General features: G+C 44.0%; 1 protein-coding gene across 2 annotated transcripts; it reads left to right on the top strand.

The window, feature by feature from the left end:
- Positions 1-9: 9 nt before the first annotated feature.
- TMEM169 (transmembrane protein 169) lies at positions 10-18,241 on the top strand. 2 transcript variants are annotated; one of them, XM_087734285.1, is made up of 4 exons: positions 10-138; positions 12,089-12,523; positions 14,005-14,574; positions 14,977-18,241. In XM_087734285.1, exons 2-4 carry the CDS (start codon positions 12,220-12,222, stop codon positions 14,988-14,990), a joined length of 888 nt encoding a protein of 295 aa, XP_087590411.1. In that variant the 5' UTR covers positions 10-138; positions 12,089-12,219; the 3' UTR covers positions 14,991-18,241. The 2 variants fall into 2 exon arrangements, with proteins under 2 accessions (XP_087590411.1, XP_087590410.1); XM_087734284.1 differs by having other exon boundaries at positions 14,005-18,241.
- The last annotated feature ends 516 nt before the right edge of the window (positions 18,242-18,757 follow it).

Below are 18,757 nucleotides of genomic sequence, written 5' to 3'. Positions count from 1 at the left end.
GCCGGGGACGGCGAGCAGGCGGCGGCGGTGGCGGGCGGCGGCGGTGCGCGGGGCCCCGGCGAGCCGGGTCGCTCCCGCGTCCTGCGGCACGGCACAACGCGGCAGCGGAGCCCCGCGGGCGGAGCCGGCGGGTGACAGGTAAGGGGGGGGCGGTTATCCACGGGTCGGTAACGCCCGGGTCTGTCCCCGCTGTGGAGGGGCCGTTGGCCGCACTTCAGCGCCGGGGAGGGATCGGTTCCTCGGGTAGCGTCCTGGCGCCTCGGGGTCGCCTCTGCCTGCTGGAGCCTCGCAGCAAGCCCACCTAGCCCCCGCCCGTGATCTCAGATGCTTTAAAAAGGGAGGTTTTTTTCGTGTTTTTCTCTACCATTTCGGGTCACCTTCCACAGCGACGCGGGAAGGCACCCTCAGGGGATGGGGAGCGGAGCCCGGGCCAGGAGAAGTCCGGGTAATGCTCCAAAGGTGGCACAGACAGCGGAGAACGCTGCGGGTGTTCTGCCGGGGACCCGCGGACGGAGAACCCTCTCTCCAGGCGCGGACTTTGTCGGGAAGAGGCCGTGAAGGCTGAGACGATACCATGTACCGTGTCCCTAACATAGCCGTTTTGTGCTAAAATGCCTTTATGGTGGTATTTTTTTCCACTTAAAATCACCCTCAATAAGCTCAGTATTAATTATCCGGTTAACACAGAAGACAGCCGACGTTATTTTCCTTTCTATCCCACAGCGAAGTGACAGAGCATCTTTGTCCATTGCAGGTGATTTTAACCAGCGCTGATGTGCCCAGGAACGTGTGTGTGCATGTTCGGTATCTTTCCAGGCATCTCCTCTGTCCTTTTCAATAGAAGAGATGTTTGAAAGTATATCTCAATGTTGTCCTGTTATTTTTGCCTTAGGGGAGATGGCTAATGTGAGAAGAGAGTGAGAAAAAAATTTTAAAATAGACACATATAAGTAAAGTGGGAGAATCATCGAATCTATTTTGGTTTTCTCATTTGTTAAACAGATTTATTTACTTTTCCCAAAACGTGTTTTAAGGTTTAATACTTTAAATCAGAGATGATTGTAAGATAACATCTTTATCCTGAAGTTCAGTGTGTTTGAAAGGAAGCTGTATATCCTCCTTCTAAGTGTTGGGAAGGGGAGGCACGGAGAAGTTAACGGTGTGTCCAGACTCATTCAGCAAAGGGTGACAAGACAGGAATGGACTTCTGCATGGTGACTTAGGCCGGTGAGGCAACTGTTAGACAAAGTTGCCTTCTGGGTGGGTTAATGTTTGCAGAATACTTTTAATATTTTAAAGCACAGTATTACTTTCTAGAGGCAAAACGTGAAGCACTGTGGGGGACACTGCAATTTTTTTTTAATTATCTTCCACAATCTGGAGATTCCACAGATCCCCATTAACTGTCTCTGGCTGCCCTACATATCTTAGGCAGGCCGTATCAGAGTGATCATTAATTAATCCCAGGGAGAAGCACTCATCTGTGCTAGTGAACTAGATCTTCGTATTCCAACCTGCCTGCCATCCCAACTGAGCCTCAGGCCACCAAGCACTATCCAGTGGGCCTCTCTGCTCATATGACTTGCTTGATTTCAGTGTTCTCCCTGGAAAGCACGATCAAATGATTTTTCTTCCCTATCAGGATAAATTGCTTGGTTTTTGGAATTTCTCAATAGCCATAGAAATGCCTTAAATAAGGGGCTGAACACGAGTTAAGGTTCTATGAGTGATGGGTGGGAGGAGAAAGGGGAAAGGCATAAAGACTGGAGAGCAAGGAGGCGAGAAAAGGAGACATCCATTCCTTGGCATTCAATGGAGGGTAGCCCCTTCTGGTACAAAATCTATCCACAAAGAACAGAGCTGAGATCACCAATGCTCACAGATATTTTCAGCAAGGCAATGGCTTCTATTCACTGTTGTGTGGGTTGCCTTTGAACTAAGGATTCAAAGTGTACCTTTGTGTGAATCGATTTTACTCCAGTGGTTGAAATTCAAAATTATGTAAGCTGAAAAGAAGAAAATCTTATTAACTGAAATCCATTTTAATCTTCTTCTACACTTGTACTTTCTTATTCACAAAGGAATGTTAATTTTCTTTTATTGGTAGCATTAAAACATGTTGGTCTGTCACTACAGGCAGCCATAGTGGTAAATTCAGTAAGCAGAAGGCTCTTCTTACATATTTATGTTATTCCATAAACTTAATGTTCAGATTCTTAATTTTTATGTGTTAGGAAATAGTGTCTGATTAGACAGCTGATTTTTTATTTATTTTTTTTTCAGTATGTGTCACCTTGCATTTGGAAGAAAATAAATCTGCATTTAAAACCTCGGAGTCTTCATTTTCGTTTTTTTGAAGTTATAAACCAGCTGAATGTTTTTTCTTTGGTATATCTATCACTTAAAACATTAACCATTCAAAAATCAAAATGACATATTTAGGAAAAAGAATTCATCTGTAGTTTTTTTTCCAGTTGTCAGCTCCTTCAGAGTTGTGGGACTAGCACATGTCATTCTTCAACATCTACTTTTTTATTTATAGACTGAAGAGGAAAAAAAGTAGATTTCCTGTTTTTACAGCTCCCAGATTGTGTCTTGGCTTTGAATGAACTCGTTCAATTTGTTGAAATGAATAGGAAACTCTGCATTTTCAGAAAAGGCTACTTTTGTCAAAAGCTGATTTTGTGCTTTGCCAGTCTATGGCCTATTCAGCTGATGACATCTGGCAGTCCAGTACGTTGCCATGCTTGAAAAATCCTGGCAGTGGTATGTATTGCCTTAATAATTCCTTATAGCCTGCTGTCCTTCAAGGGGTCTGTGCCCTCCCGTAGCTCGTAATCCATGTTGGCAAGGGGGAAGGTCTCTGAGTTGCTAAATACCAACCTGATGTGAGAAAACAGATGGCTCCAAACAGGAGAGAAACCTCCGCAGGATCCAAACCCTGGCAGAGGTATCCCTGGGACCAGCAGTCTCGCAAAGAGGTGAGAGCAGAGGAGATGTAATGAAAAGCATCTTGGTGCCAGAAATAAAACTTTTAAGGTCAAAGACAATTTCTGACAGAGGGTTTCTGCTAGTTAGCCTTCAGAAAAAATCAGGCTTCTATTCCAGCAGCCTCTGCTTTCCCAGAACCTCACTCTTGTGAATGCTCCAGGTTCATATATTTCTTCTCTTGGGATACCAAATTGCATGAAGTGTAACAACAATAATTTCTTCCTCTCCATACCTATTACAAAAAATGCCTGGATTGAGCCAAAACCAAATGAAAACCAGTGTGAGTTTCTGTTTCCTTACCTCTCTGGACATTTCTGTGGGATTACACAAAAGGCCTGTTTGGAAATCCCTGCTACTTTCACCTCCTGCTTGTGTGTGCTCTCCTGTGGCTGTTTTTCCTTTCATCATCTCTCACCAGCAAGTGAGAGCCTTTCTGTTTCATGGCTTCTGGTTTCCATGTCAGAACGCCTCCTGCTCAGCCCCAGCTGATGGTTGGGCTCTCTGGCCAATTCATCTCTTTAGGGACTTCCTCTCTGGAAAAGTACTTTATTCTCAGTGGTATCCCGGGGGATTTCAGTCTAATTAGGAGATAATCAGGATTTTACAACCTTTCATCATTATTCCTAGGAATTTCATTCCAGTGATGAAAAAAAATATAGGAGATACTGAAGACAGACACCCCACTCAAAGCAGAGTTCGTAGTGGCACAAGATGTAGAATATTAGCATCAAACAGTTTGAAACTGGTACACAGCCAGATTTTCTAAATAATCACACACCCTGCTAACACCATACTAATCATGCTGAAGCATTCACTTGTCTGCAATTGAAAGTGCTGCATTTTTAATACGCTGGCATCATGGATCTGTATCTGCACTTGTATCCAATCAAGAGTCCCCTGAGCCAACTAATTCCTGCTGCTAGAGATACTGTCTAAATATCTTAGATTATATTTACTGTGCAATGCATTAAGCAATCCTGAATCAGTCCCAGGAGAATCTTCCAGTTCTCTGTATGTGCCACAACAACTCCTGCGCCGTAGCTGGGTGTAACTCGGAGAAAGCTCTGATCTGAAGCCCCCAAATATCTTGCCCAAATAAAAACCGCAGGATGTAATTTGGTGTCGGTATTTTTCAGATAATCCTTTCCAGACTGGATTTACAATTGACTGTGTTTTCCATTGGGCTGCATGGTTGCAACTTCTTGCTCTCTAATTGCAGGTATTTCTGTGTGGTCTCTCCTCATTTTCTCTGAGTAAAGCACTTGGGTGCTTGATCTTGCCAACACAGAGCCGGACAGGAAAGGAAAGGAGACCGAGATGGTCAGGGATCTTCTGAGTAGGAAGGGAAGGAAAAAAAGCCTGAGGTGCTAACACAGGTTCTAGTTTTTAGTTATTGTAAAGGTCAGGCAAGAGTCCAGCATGCCTTAAAACATCCTGGCAAAGAGCACTGCATGATTTCCTAAGGAAAGGAAGCTGAGTTCTTGCAGTCCCTCACTGAAACAACCCCTGCCAGCCAGGTCTCTAGCTGGCTAGGACTGTGCTGTCTTGCGTTAGCACGAGTGCTTCATACCCACCACTAGTGCTTCGTGGCTCTGCGGTCTTCAGGCATAGCAACTCCCAGTGTTTCTTACTTGCATATGTGTGTGGGTATACACTGTGTAGAAGGTGTTTTTTCTGCGCTCTGGAAGGGGAGGTGAGGGGCTCAAAACTCTGTTTTCACGTACTACATGCTTGCTCCATTGTTACTTTTTTATAGGCATCTGTTTGGATGCTTAGAGGAAGCACAACACCAGTTTGATGTGTGGAGCAAGCTCCTAGTGCATCTTCCAATCCGTTTAATATAAAGGCTTCAAACTGGGGATGGATCAGGTATTATACCAATAAAAACAGATGCTGCACCTGATTCCAGCCTAAGGGCACTGCTGTGGAAGCAGGATGCTGGGCTCGAGTTGGTGGGACCCACTTGGTTCAGCTGTTCTTATGGTACCTTGTAATCCAGCAGTGATCTGGCGGATGGGGTAGGAACTACAACGGGCACCTGCTGTTTCAAGGTGCAGGATGGCTTGCTTTGGCAAATGCAGAAGGGAGAGGTAGAGCAGGGGTAAAGAGAGAGCATGTCTCCACTTCATCGTTGAGATTTTTTTTCCTACAAGATTTAGGGACATCTGTTAAATTTATTTAAGATTCTTATCTAAACCACTTGGATTGCTTTGAGAATTTCAAACCAAACTCCATTTCCAAGTCATTCTTCTTTTAAAGCCTTGGTTCTCTTTAAAGGCTAATATGCATGTGCCATTCATTGACATTTTTAGCATAGTATAATAAACATAGAGAAACAGATCTCATCCCTGTGGAGGCAGTGGGAAGCTTTGAGTCCTTTGTCTCAATTTTTCTTTCTTCTAGCAGACTGGACAAAGAAGTGGGGACACAACGGAGAGACGGCACTTCAGGCTTTTGCTCTAAAAAAAGGTAGAACAGTACAGTTTGGGGATTTTGAAAAAGTTGGTATGCAAGAAAATCGATTAGGCATTTCATTTAATATAAAATATAAATGCGCAGCTATTCTTGTATGCTGTTTTCCAGCCTTTAGTAATACTGATCTACACAGCCGTTATTATTCTGTGACATTTGGAAAAGTTATGGAACAGCAGAGGAAAATAAAAATAACTGATTCGTAAAACAGATACTCTGTAAAATGACCTTGACTTTTAAAAAAATCCTTTGAAAATGTCATCCAGAAACAATTTAGTAATACTTTGGAATGCCTCTCTTCACTACTTTTTTTGTTGTTTTGGCTGTATCCGTAGAATACTGTCAGCAAGCAGTTGAGTGTTTCACAGAAGGATGGAGGGAGAGCAAGGGGCCTGAGCTGCCCAGCATGGCAGCAGGAGCCAGCGAGCCCTTAATCCACACCCAAGCAAGTCTAGCCTTGCTGCAGCTTCAGCTTCAGTGGTGGTCAACCCGTGCTGGCTGATGCAGGTCTGGCTTATAGTGCCAGCAGGATTGGTCCAGAAGCTGCTCAGCAGTGTTAGTGTGGGGCAGCACTGGCACTCATGCCACCTTCCGACAAGCAGGAGCCATGTGCCAGTGATAAATCAGAAGGACTGGGCAAACTTGGGTCTGTCAGCACTTGCCTGCAGAGATTGTGTCACTTGCCCACTCCTCCCTTTGCTTTTAGCTTGAGCTTTCAGCACCCTCTGCTCCTGAGGGGAAAGCATGGGGCAGGCGGACTCCATTAGCAAACACCCATAAAGTTTTTGGTGGCATGAGTCATCTTACTGTGTTATCCCCTCTGCTCTGGTGGTCAGTGCCATCCTTTGCTTTCGGCAGTCCAGCTTGCGGTCTGCTCCTGCTCAGATGCACTCCCAGAGCATGGTCATTTTTCTTGTCTCTCTCTTCAAGAAATGGAAGTGTTTTGAAGCTTGTGGCAGGGAGGGAAAGACGGGTGTGATCTATGAGCTTTGCTGTTTGCTTTCTCCTGCCTTGGTGGGATGGCATAGGCAGGTGTTTCTCTTTGTGCCTCTCGCTATTGTTATACAGGCACTTAATGCAGCCTCACAATGGGCCACTGCCGGGAGGGGTAGTTTTTCTCCCCTTCCTTAGACATTCTTTCCTCTAGGGGTAGCTGCATGGTGAACCTGATGAGGAAATCCATCTGGCTGAAAATAACATTTTATTTTCTTTTAAAATGCAAAAGGGTTATTTTCAGTGAGATAAATCCCCCTGTCAAGCTCACTGCAAGCTGCACAGATGCTAGGACTGATAGGGAGGGGCTGTTCTTGCCTCGCCTTCTAACATGTCATTCATCACAGCCTTGAGTATTTGCTAGATTCAAGCAACTGAGTAATCTAGTTTGAGCTATTTCACCGTGAAATGGAGACAGACGTCCTCTGTTTCAGCAGGGCATGGTGAGGATGCATATGTGAAAGATTATGTGGAGTCATTTAAGTATTTAAAACAGATCCAAAGCTGTTGAGGGAGCATAAGGTCTGAATTAAATGTGCTTTCTTACATAGGTCTTGCCACGTGTTTTTGTAGGGTCTGGGTCTGCATGTCCTGCATTAGATCAGTGCATTTTGTCATAACATGATTGACTGGTGACAGATCTGTCCTGAACAGCTGGATACATCTGATACCATCTATTTTTCATGTGTACAATCTGCCAGCAGATAACCTCTATAAAAATACTAGGGATTGGAAATAATCCTTTGGGTAACATGCATGCCAGAAACACACACATGCACATGCACAAAATCAGAGGCAGAGTTGGGTGGAGAAGGGATTGGGGATGGGAAGGCTGTGGAGTAAAAGGAGCAGGCAAAGGGGGATCCGTGGCTGGGGAGCTGTCTCTCAAGGTGTGTCTCTGGGGTAAATTTCCCCTTATCTTTTCCCCATCCTGGGTAACTCACAGTGCTTCTAAAGAACAGGTTGGTTTTTGTTTCTGCAGATAACCCCTGCATGATGTGAGTGAAGACACAGTGCCAGTTCTTCTTATGTGTTGTACATTTTATGTGACTATAAAAATAAAAATTGATGTTCCTCACTGCTTACCGTCTACATTTTTTCCTCTCATGTCTGCTCTGAGCAGTCATAAAAAGCCTACTTGTGCTGTAGCAGGGATTTAAGATCAAGGATTTTATGAGCTTGCGGGAAGGCTCTTCCTTCCTGTCTGCATTCAAACCAGATGATTTCTCTTCTGTTAGCAGCAGGATCAAGCCCTGAAAACCAATGGAAAAAACTTCCTTTGACCTAAATGGTGCAAGGCCAAGCTTTTAGGCTGCTGTTTTGTGTGTCAAAGACTAATACTGTCATGGGAATCGTAAGCAGCAGTAGCTTTCCTGCATAGTAACAGAAGACTGTGCTTCCAAAAATTCCTCTACAGAGTGTTTTTGCAGAGCTGCCTCCCCAGGGTTCTCCATCTGTTTTCACATGGAGATTAATAACAAATTGTTTGGCTAATAAACTGCTCCCTGCTATCTCTGAAATTTGATCATTTCTTTTCCTTCCCTCCCATGGACAGTTATTAGATTCCTCTCTGCCCCTGTGCTCCCACGTGGGAGACATCACTAATATTAGATGCACAGCAATTGTCATGCTTTGGCTCCACAGCAAGGCTTTCAAGGGGTGAAGATCTCAGTGTATGGCTGAAAGAGTTGGTGCTGTGGACAGCTGTGTAGTGCTGAGGGCTGACCTTGTTCTTACAGGATTAAAGAAAAGGAAGAGAGAAAAAATAAGCTTTGTGTATACTACCGTGATTTCTGCAAGAGCCCATTTTTTGTTCGCAACTACGGAGAAAATATTCCTAGGAAAAATGGGACTGGGGCATGAATATGTTCGATTCACCAGCATCCTTGCGGGATGTGGGGCTGATGGTGGTGTTTCAAAGTGCCCTGTTCATAAGGTCTGGACCAGGTGGCAGAGGATATCCCAGCTGCTCCACTGGCAGAAACAGGTGAGAAAAGAATAAACAGCTACTGTGAAAACAGGCTTAAGATCAGGAGGGATCTTTGTGATCTTTCAATCTGACTGCTCCCTAATACAAGCCCACGTTAACACCTGTTCTGGTCAAGTACTGGTGACCAAACTGCTGCCAAGATACCCAGTCCAGATGTGGAAGTTTCCAGTGATGGGACAACTCTCCACAGCCCTCCATGATGTATCAAGTGACACCTACCCACTCTGTTGAAACACCTACCTAATGTCTGCCCTGTATTTCTATCTTTCAGCTTTTTACCTTACTGCATCCTCCTCTGCTGGATCAGAGGGATCTTCTTCACCATGATTTTGTTTCCGATGTAGACAGACTGACATTAGATTCTACCTCCTTGCGCCTTAAACAGAATAATCTGGGCTCCTTCACTTCCTTACCCCAAGGGCTCTGACCCAGCCACAGCAACGGTGCTTCTGAGGGGCTTGTCCCCTGTTGCCAATTCCCTCCCTTCTTCTCAGTGCAGGAGCAAGAGAAGAAACTGAGCTGCCACCACTTGATAACCCTGTTGTTGAGGTGTTTCTTTCTAGTCCTGGTGGTAACTCACAGTGGCAACAGCTGCTATAGTGGGGGTGGGAACGTCAGACATAGCAAAATAATTCAGGTATCATAGGCATCTTCTGGTCTTTAATCAGCATCCTGCCTGCCCGGTGAGCACAAGAACTGGACACAGGTTTCCAGTAGCAATCCTATCTGTGCCAGCTTCAAAAGTAACATCACCTTGCTCCTCCTCGCATAGTCAAGGCTGACATAGTCCTTTAGGCTTTGGCATCACACCGAGAACTGACATTAGCTTACCATCTACTGGGAGTTTAACCAAGGTCACAGCTGGAGAAAATTCTAAGAAAAAAAAAAGCCCAACCACAAATCTTTGCCTGTAGCTTTGGGTTATTTTTAGATGTTACTGGCAAGTCATCCCCTTTTCAAGGCAGTAAGGACTGAGTGTGGAACTACAGCCAGGAACTTTGGTAATCTAATACGAAATCAACTTCCGTATCTCCAGACTTTTTGTAGATCATCCCAGCAGTGATGCTTTTGGCTTCTCTGTGGCTCCAGGCCTGTTTTCTTTTCACCACCTCTGGGAGGGGAATCTCACTGTTGTCTCGGGGGCTCGTTAAGCTCAAACAGGTGATTTTAGGATTTCATAGAGGCAGAACATGAAGTTTTATTGTTGATCCTCAGGGAAAAATGTTAAAGCCTATTGTACCTCCTGGATGAATTTACTAAAAAGAGTAAGTTCCATAGAATAATTTTATTCCATTTCCCCACAAAGGCATTTTTAAAAAACACTGAACGAAAGCTTACATGAATTCCAATGGATGTGAAGAGATTTTGGAGTCCTGACGATGTTAACACATTAAGAGCCAGAGCTTGCTATCTTTGAAGTCAGTGGATGGTTTGCTTTGGAGTTAGAAGGGGGAAGTAGAAAGCAAAGCATTAGATTTCATTGTGAAGTTTCTTGCATATCCCATTCATCTTTTATATTATGGTGTGTGGAAAACTGTCTATCTGCATGCTGCTTCCAAACAGATGTAAAGGCCACATTCCTCAGGCAGGCAAGGTACAAGAACCGTATTGAGGAATTGCTTCTCATTAGCTCATTTATGGTTTTTTTTGGGGGGGGGTGGAGGTGATGAGATGTTTCTCCCAGAGACCCAAAGGGGGCAAAATTACCTTCTTCTTTTTGCTCCATTCTCTGTTGGGTTTGGACTTTGGGATGGGAGGAGAATGCACAGGCAGCAATCTCGGACAATACATGCTGAACCACGCTTATTTGGTACACCAGACTAGGGCACTCATCGTCATTGCCCCTCTTTGTTCTTGCTTCCCGTGATCAACTGTGAAATGTTTAAACCAAGTTGCTTCTAGGTAGTTCTAAAGTGCAACACTTGACACTGCAGTGAGGGGACAGTATTTGCAGTAAATATAGTATTTTATAGAGCTGTTTTCCAGTATGTCTGCAAATTTAAGCATACATTTTTGCATGGCAGGTGTAAACTCAGATGGCAATCTAAACAGTCTGTTGCCAGCCATGCTGCAGAGCTAGCCAAAATATTCCCTGCCCAGTGATTTAGAAGTAGTCCAACTTCTGGGGTATGCCGAATCTTGATTTTTTGAATTCCATTTTATGTGTCTTCTGATCAGCAGGGAAGATTTATTTTCTATAATGCAAAAATTAATCTGAATTGTTGAGGTCTTTAAAGCCACATAGAACCAACTGGCCACAGTCTTCAGTGTTACAGTGATACAATTAAAAGGGGGATGGGGTGGGTGGGTGTGAGTGTATGAGGCATAAATAGTTGCTCTCAAGTTCTGCAACAAATTTCAAAACAAACCAGCAAAATCTTATATCTGTGGGAAGACCAGGACCGTACTGCCAAATCTAAAAATGCTCAACTTTTTTCTAGCATCTGTTCAAGTAAAACCATTTCCCAGCATTGTGTGGGCTATAAATTATGATAACTGTGTTTCTTAGTTTCCTGTCAAAGAGATGACTCAGATACTAGGTAGAAGCTTAATTATTGGTCATGTATATTCTTTTAAATATAAATGATGTGTATTCTTTTAAATATAAATGTTCATGTAAATGTTCAACAGAGCTCTTCAGAGTTGTTAAAACGTTATTCAATGTAGTCAGATTTGTACCTAAATACTTCATGAATACTTGGCACAGTCAGTTTCTTAAATGTTATGAAATCTGAGAACCATTAATCCTGCATCTTCCACGTTCACGGAGCAGGATTTGTCTGTCTTGATGCATGTTTAATTACATGTTTTTTACTTAGGCAGCTTTCCCATAGACAATAGTGTCAGTTGATATTGCTGTTAATTTTGCTTGAATGAGGAGTAAAAAACTGAGCCCTTATATTTGTTACAAAGATTTGTGAAGATTTGGGTGGTTTTCTCTGCACAATCAGAAGACTTTGCTGTGGTTTCCAATTCCCTCCCCAGTGAAGTCATCTTAATAGTACTTTTGCTTTAAATCCACTGTGTATACTGTATTTTTAAGGTCTGACAGCACTACATAATGCTAAAATGGTAAGGTTGAAACATCATTCATTTTGACATCATTTGATCACGTTTTGTAATATCCTTGCAATGAGCAGTAAATCAGAAGACACTCAAAATCAGAAAGGCTGGCACCAATATAGCTGTTGTAACGCAGGACGAGCGCAGTGTTCGTGCTGCAGTTGTCTCTAATCTAGGCCAGTCCCTTAAATCAGTCAACTTCTTTTTCGTCTATAGTTTCATTTCTTCATTCTCATGCATGTGGGCCAAAACTATTGTCTTCTGTTTGCTTCCAGCATTGCAGAGGAATGTTAAAATCGCCTAGTAATCTGTGCTTGTTTAATCTCTTCTTATAAATGTTAATACTCTTTCCTTTTCCAATAGGTTTGGTTTGTTATATTTAAAATTGGAACCTGAGAATCAGGATTAGGTGATATTACAAAACATGTATCCATGCAATAAAATTGATGTTCAAGACAGTAATAAGGATCTTCAGATGACATTTAAACCAGTTGGAAGTAACCCTTTATAAGAAAATTCTGGCAATTTTTTGTGCTTGGTAAGAATAAGACACTTTTTCAGCCTTCTCTCTCATTTTAGGCTGGGAATGGAGTGCATAGTTTGGATGTCAGCAGTGAGACACCCTACCAAAACAAAGCATCCATGGGACTGTTGTCTAATCAGTGACTTCTAAGTGCAGAAGCTGTTAGATTGGAAAGAAGTGCTACAAGATGCCAAGTGAGGTGCTTGAGAGCAGCAGTGGGATGGAGGAGACCATGCAGAAAGAAAGTAAGTCTGGAAGTCAGAGCCCTCACCGTGGCTCCGTGAGAAGGGCTGTGGCAACCACTGTCACCTTTGATGGGGAAGCCACTATGGACAGGAGGAAAAAGAAGAAGAAAGAGTCCCGTCCCGAGTCAATAATAGTGTATCGGTCGGAGAATGAGAATAAGGTGGAAGAAGAACAGGCGGATGAAGAAGGAGGGGAGAGGAGCTCTGAGGAAGGCTCCAAGTTCCTGGGTCAGTCCATGGCAGATGGTATGTATTCCTGGGAACACCCACTTACCGTAAACTTTTTTTGATGCCAGCATGCACTGAGGTCAAATGCAAGTGACTGTGGTACCAACCCTCTCCAAGACTGCAGGCAAGGAGAGCTTGAGTTCATGCATGAAAGTGCCCTGAAATAAAAAGCATTACAAGCTGATTTAGGGTGTCTCCTGCAGTTCTTTGCGGAGGTTGGTTGTTGCTGCACTCTTAGTTTTAAATGTATGTGCTAGTTGGGGTTGATCAGGAAAAATGCTGAGCATGCTTTAAGCCAATGATGCTGTGATCAAGCCCCTGTCCATGCCTAAACTAACTGCCTGTTAAGTGAAAGGATGGAAGCAGATTGATTTAGTGGCTCTACCTGTGATAAGGAGTTTTACTCATTATCTAGGATTTGCTGTTGCCTTCTGTTTGCATATTCTCAGCACAGCTTCCTCTTTAAGAGTGATTATTTGGCAAGGTCATCGTGGGGCATCTTGGAGCCACTTTCACTTCTGATGTCTGTCCTGGATACCCTTGCAGGGAAGACATGCGGGAGGCAGCTCCTATGGCTAATCCCCTTGTGAGTCAGCAGTGCAGGCTGAGAGGGGCTTCAATGTAAATGCATGCTCCTGGTCCATCAGCTGCACCAGATTCCCCCATGATCCCAACCCCTATCCTCATGGCTTATCTGCTGCCTTCCTGGTTTTGTGGGCCACTTCAAACTGCTCAGCCTCCTTCTAAGAGCCTCTGAAGACCTCTTTCCAAGCTAGTCAGAATTAAGACCAGAAGGAAGCATATTTTAGCTCCATAGAAGAGTTTATGGCCAGTACTACTGCAGGGACCATCCTAAACCAATGGCACTTGGAAGCTAAGGCAGTCTGCTTGTGACTTTAACCACATCCCAACACTTTCCTGTTTGGTGCCTTTGTTGATCCCTTAAAATGCAAATATAATTTTATGAGAGTTTGTAAGGATTTTCTAAACTTTGAAAATTAATTTACATTGAGATACAGTGCAAATGTAAAGTGAAATATTAGCTATTCAAGTATAACTCCATGTGTGGATGTGCTTATTCCAGAACAAGAGTCTTAGTCATATTTATCTAATTCACCCCAAGTGTCCATGCTGTTCAGGAATTAATCTCTGAGGGTACCAGAGAAAATAGGCATACCATTTTTTATTCAGTTACTCCGTCTCATCTCTTTCTCATATACTCCTGCAGCACTTTCCTGTCACATATTGTCCCCAGTGCAGATGCTGGAGTCTTCTCCCTTGTGATTTCTGTCATCTGGAATTCCTGTCTTCTCCCTCATTAGCTCTTCTTCCATTTTCTTCTGTGATAATCTTCTTTATACTGCATTGCTTCTTGCATTCCATCTTTTTTAAATTTAACTATAACTCCATATGCATTATCTAATTGTCTTTGGGGATTTACACAAAATACTCGGTACGGAAAATAAATCTAATGTAGATGAGTTTATCTGTGTTCGTAGGTGTCTGGAACATGCCTTTAGACAGCCGATATGTCACCTTGACTGGAACAATCACCAGGGGAAAGAAGAAGGGTCAGATGGTGGACATCCATGTCACACTAACGGACAAAGAGCTGCAGGAACTGGCTAAGTCAAAGGAACCTCCTAAAGAGGACATACCTGAGAAGAAGAAGAAATGTGATGTTGGGCTGGACAGAGGACCCCACATTGTCCTCTGGACCATCATCTGCCTCCCCATCATTTTTGTAGTGTCCTTCGTGGTCTCATTCTACTATGGAACCATTACATGGTACAACATCTTCTTGGTGTACAATGAAGAGAGGACCTTCTGGCACAAAATCACCTTTTGTCCCTTTTTGATCATCTTCTACCCAATTATAATTATGGTTGTGTCTTTTTCCCTAGGGCTGTACTCAGCTGTGGCCCAGGTAGCATGGTCCTTTGGGTACTGGTGGCATGCTGTCAGGGATATGGAGAAGGGCTTCTGTGGCTGGCTCTGCAGCAAGCTGGGTTTGGAAGATTGTTCTCCGTACAGCATTGTCGAGCTGCTAGATTCTGACAATATCTCAGGTAGTCTCTCTGGCAAGAGCTCTGCACAGGGGGTTGAGACCTCAGCAGTCTGAGTCTTTGTCCTGGCTGATTATTTTGGTCATATCCGAGTGGTTTTCACCTAGAAAATAACACACTGATTTTTTTTTATATATATATATATATATATATTTAAACACAAACTTAATGAATAAAATATTGGGCTGGGACTGCTCTTTAAATGTAACAGAATGCAAGTGTGCTAGCTTCACGTGGTCTGGGTGGGGAGGTGCATGGGTCTCCAAGGATTTGTCATCTGTTTTAGCTAATTACAACTTCTGGGAAGAAGTGAGAAAATCCAGGTCTGTTGGGCTTGGGCTGTTTGTGGGGTGGCAGAGATATATGCTGAAAGTCCACTTCTGTAAAGTTAGACTTTACTTTTAGGGAATGGGACATAACAATGACCTGCCGACTCAGTGAAAAGAAGTCTCTACTCGGGGGATGACCTTCAGGAGCTAGGAAATCATTCAGAGGTGAACGCTAAATTGCAAATCGTGATGTTCCTGCAGTTTTCCTAGAAAGGGTCCTTTTCCAGTCCTTCCGACAAGTGCAGCAAACCTTCCAGGTAGGCTAACTGCTTAGACACTGTCAGAGTTTGAAAAGTAGACCACTACAATAGTTGTGCCCAGCCTTTCACTGGGAGAGGACAGCATAGCCTCCAACAAAGGCACGTGAACTCCACGCTGACCTGAAACACACCCATCACATGATGGAAGAGCAGGGCTTGCTCTGTAATGCGGTGCGTAGGGACCTGATGGGCCTGTCACCAAGCTCCTTCAGGAGACTGTAGGTGCACAGCTGGGTGCTTAGGACACACCTGCATTTGATCTCTCGATAGGCGCACTGCTAGGAAGGAATGGGCTACAGGAGTTGTACGTAGCGTACAGTGCAAACAGTTGCATTAGAGGGAAGAAATACCTGCTCTGGGAAAAGGTGATCAGTTTGCATGTCACTGCAATGGTGGCACCTGTATTTAGGGAAGTGGAGTGGAAGGTGCTTGAGATGGGGAGGTCTCACTGAAATGGTCATTCTGTTTTTCAAGCTGCTGTTAGGGAAGAGCTGCTGGACCTTCCCTTTCAGAATGGGGGCGTCCCTGAGCCCGTGTCTGTTAGTGCCAGTGCAAACTGCATTAGTGCCTCACCTCTGGAAATCTGCATGCCCCCACGCTTCCTGGTTAATTATATGGAAGAGCAATGGATTATGTATCCTACTCCCCTCATGTCTCAGTTTCATAATTGGTTTCCCTCCTTTTGGGACTTTGCATGGCATCTTAGTGGGCTCCCAGACGAGTCTGAGGTGGCCACATTAGGCTGGGGAAATTTTAACTGTCTCTTTAAAAAAATGACTAGCAGAAACGTTCTTTTTCTGGATTGACTGTTGGGGTTTTGGCCTAAGGAGGACACAAGGAAAATAGAAGAGAGGTATAATGGATTCTAATGGGGACTGAGTTACATGTCTGAAACAGGATTAATTTTCTGAGTGCTCTAGTTCAGCTGGTGCTGCTAGGAAGTCTGGCTCAGCCCCAACTCAGAGAAGCCCACCATTTGCATGCATGTAGGTAGATAATTCGTAGTGTGCAGTCAGTCAGGCTGCACAGTCACTCATGTTTGTATAGGTGTTTCACTTCCCCAGTCTCCCTACCAGAAGGGGAGCTGCTCTAGTTTTAGGATGGTAAAGAGAAGTATTCAGAAGCTGGATTTCACAGGAAATATTTCAAGGATAGGGTCAAGGCTACTCTGACTGGCTGTCCTGGTTAGGACATCTGGGAACCTCCGATGTATAATCAAGTCCATCCGATGCTCTTGGCCTGGCACTGAGAAATAAGTAAAGTCCCTGCTGCATCCTTGGTCCATCCCTTTCTGGGAGGTCCAGCCAAAGCAGCCTCTTAGCGCTGGCTTGAGGATTAACAGTATCAATAGCATACAAGCCAAATATCAAGAGCAGGCTCAGCCCCACGCTTTACAGGTACAGCCAGGCTGTGTTTGCTGCTTCCTCATGCATGGCTTTCAGTTTTTACTGGCTAAGTTTTTAAAGGAAATGACCAACTTCCAGAAAAAAAAAAAATAGACCCCAACCTGTGAGGCAATGGCAGGTAATTCAGTGGGGTTCAAAGAGGCTGACATATGCCTGGGACTGGTTCAAGCAGTGAAATGCCTTTCACAGGTCTGTTTCGATCAGGGAGCTTGATATGCCTCTGAATTAATAGAGAAGCTGAGGATAAGTCATAGAATCATAGAATCATAGAATAGTTTGGGTTGGAAAGGACCTTTAAAAGTCATCTAGTCCAACCCCCCTGCAATGACAGGGACATCTTCAACTAGATCAGGTTGCTCAGAGCCCTGTCCAACCTGACCTTGAATATTCCCAGGGATGGAGCATCTACCACCTCTCTGGGCAACCTGTTCCAGTGTTTCACCACCCTCATTGTAAAAAATTTCTTCCTTATATCTAGTCTAAATTTACCCTCTTTTAGTTTAAAACCATTACCCCTTGTCCTATTGCAACAGGCCCTGCTAAAAAGTCATGCCAGTGCTGGCAGTCTGTAGTAACCCAGCACAGCCACTCTGCTTAATACTCCTCCACATGGAAATCGCAGGCTCCCACATGGCTGGAGGGTGGGAAGAAGTGATGCTTAACAAACATTAATGGGAAGGCAGGCCCGCTGGCAAGTGTTCTCACGCTTTGCCTAGAGGGACACTGCTGGCATGAAAGGAGTGGATTGTGTATCTTGGCCCCAACATGCAGCAAACAAGTGGGTTTGGGGGAAGGATGGCTGGCAAGTGTGCATTGCTGCAGAGGGAGAAAACCCAATTCAGCTGTCGCTGCCAAACAGCAGCTGTTCAAGGCTAGACAAAAGGCTGGGGTCAGTAGCACAAAGAGCCTTCACTTACAGAGGGCTTGAATGATAAGTACTAGGTAGTTACAGAATACAGCCATGTGAAATGTCTGCTGAGCTGCAGGCTTGCCTTCAGAATTGCAAACAGTCTGCCAGAGCAGAGACAAAACCAAATCTGTGCCTCTTACTGCTATGTAAACACAAAGGAGCAGAGAAGTTCTATTACCCTCCCTCTGCCATGGCAGCTATACTTCTGGGTTTGGAGGCCACCTTTTTGGGGATATACTGGAACAATCCATTGTGTGTTTTCTACTTCTTTACACTTAACCAAGCTTGCCTCTGCTCCTCCCAAAGTCAGGGTGTTCTGCCATTGATTTTGGTGGGGGCTAGTTTAAGCTTGGGGTTAGTTCTGGTGCTATTTGTAAAAGTTTTATTCAAACTTTTCTCAAAACAACTCTGGATAGCTTTCTCTCTTGCCCGTTATCCCCCGGAGTGGTTTGCCTGCTGCAAAATATGTAATCATAATCACTTGTTGTAATAGAAAAAAGCACAAGTTTTTGTCTTGTTCTACCCTTGCTTTCAGAAACTCACAAGTAATTTCTGCTTATGTGCCACTGCCAAACTGCAGGGAATTCCAGTTATTCGGATTGTTGAGTGTGTTTCTGGCTGCTCTAGTCTGGACGTTTTTTTAAGTAAAGATAATGTGTGTTTGCTGATTGTTATTTTTAATTGCATTCCCTTTTCCCATCCTTGCTGGCCTGGGTGGGGAATAAAGATGTATGTGGCTTTAGAAAAGTGTTGCTTTCATGCTTCTGCTTGACTTTGTATTAAAAACAGTGCTGTGGGATGGACACAGTCATTATATGCTGATAATTGATTACAAGTCATTATCTTTGAAGGCCCACTTTAAAGTGTGTCTGAAATGGGTCTCAGTTTTACCTCTTGTTAACCTGTACCTATCCAGAACTGTCATATCTCTGGGCTCTGGGTTCTTCTTTGGTTTTATTTCATAGCGCACAAATGAGAACTTTTTGATTTAATTTCACTCATTGGGTGAATCTGTTTGGCTTTAGCCCCAGGGATCTGTAGGGAAGGACATGCTTCCATACCAAAATAGGAAATACATTTAACTCTACAAATATGGTCTGTGTGTCTGTGACTTGGAGCTGCTATTTACGGCTGCGCTGGGAAGATTTCTTACAACCCCTAAGTACTCCAGACATGCCTCTGTTATGATAGGTCAAAGGAGAATCCACCAATACAGTTCTTTGAGGTGTCTAAACATTAAATGACCCTTGGTGCTCTCGCACAGAGTCTTACTACAGTCCT

Source organism: Nipponia nippon, unplaced genomic scaffold, assembly GCF_047370975.1.
Source record: "Nipponia nippon isolate SJK-2023a ecotype South Korea unplaced genomic scaffold, ASM4737097v1 scaffold_5, whole genome shotgun sequence".
NCBI lineage: Eukaryota > Metazoa > Chordata > Aves > Pelecaniformes > Threskiornithidae > Nipponia > Nipponia nippon.
The sequence above is the reverse complement of the archived record's forward strand: the minus strand, read 5'-3'. Positions and strand labels throughout refer to the sequence as shown.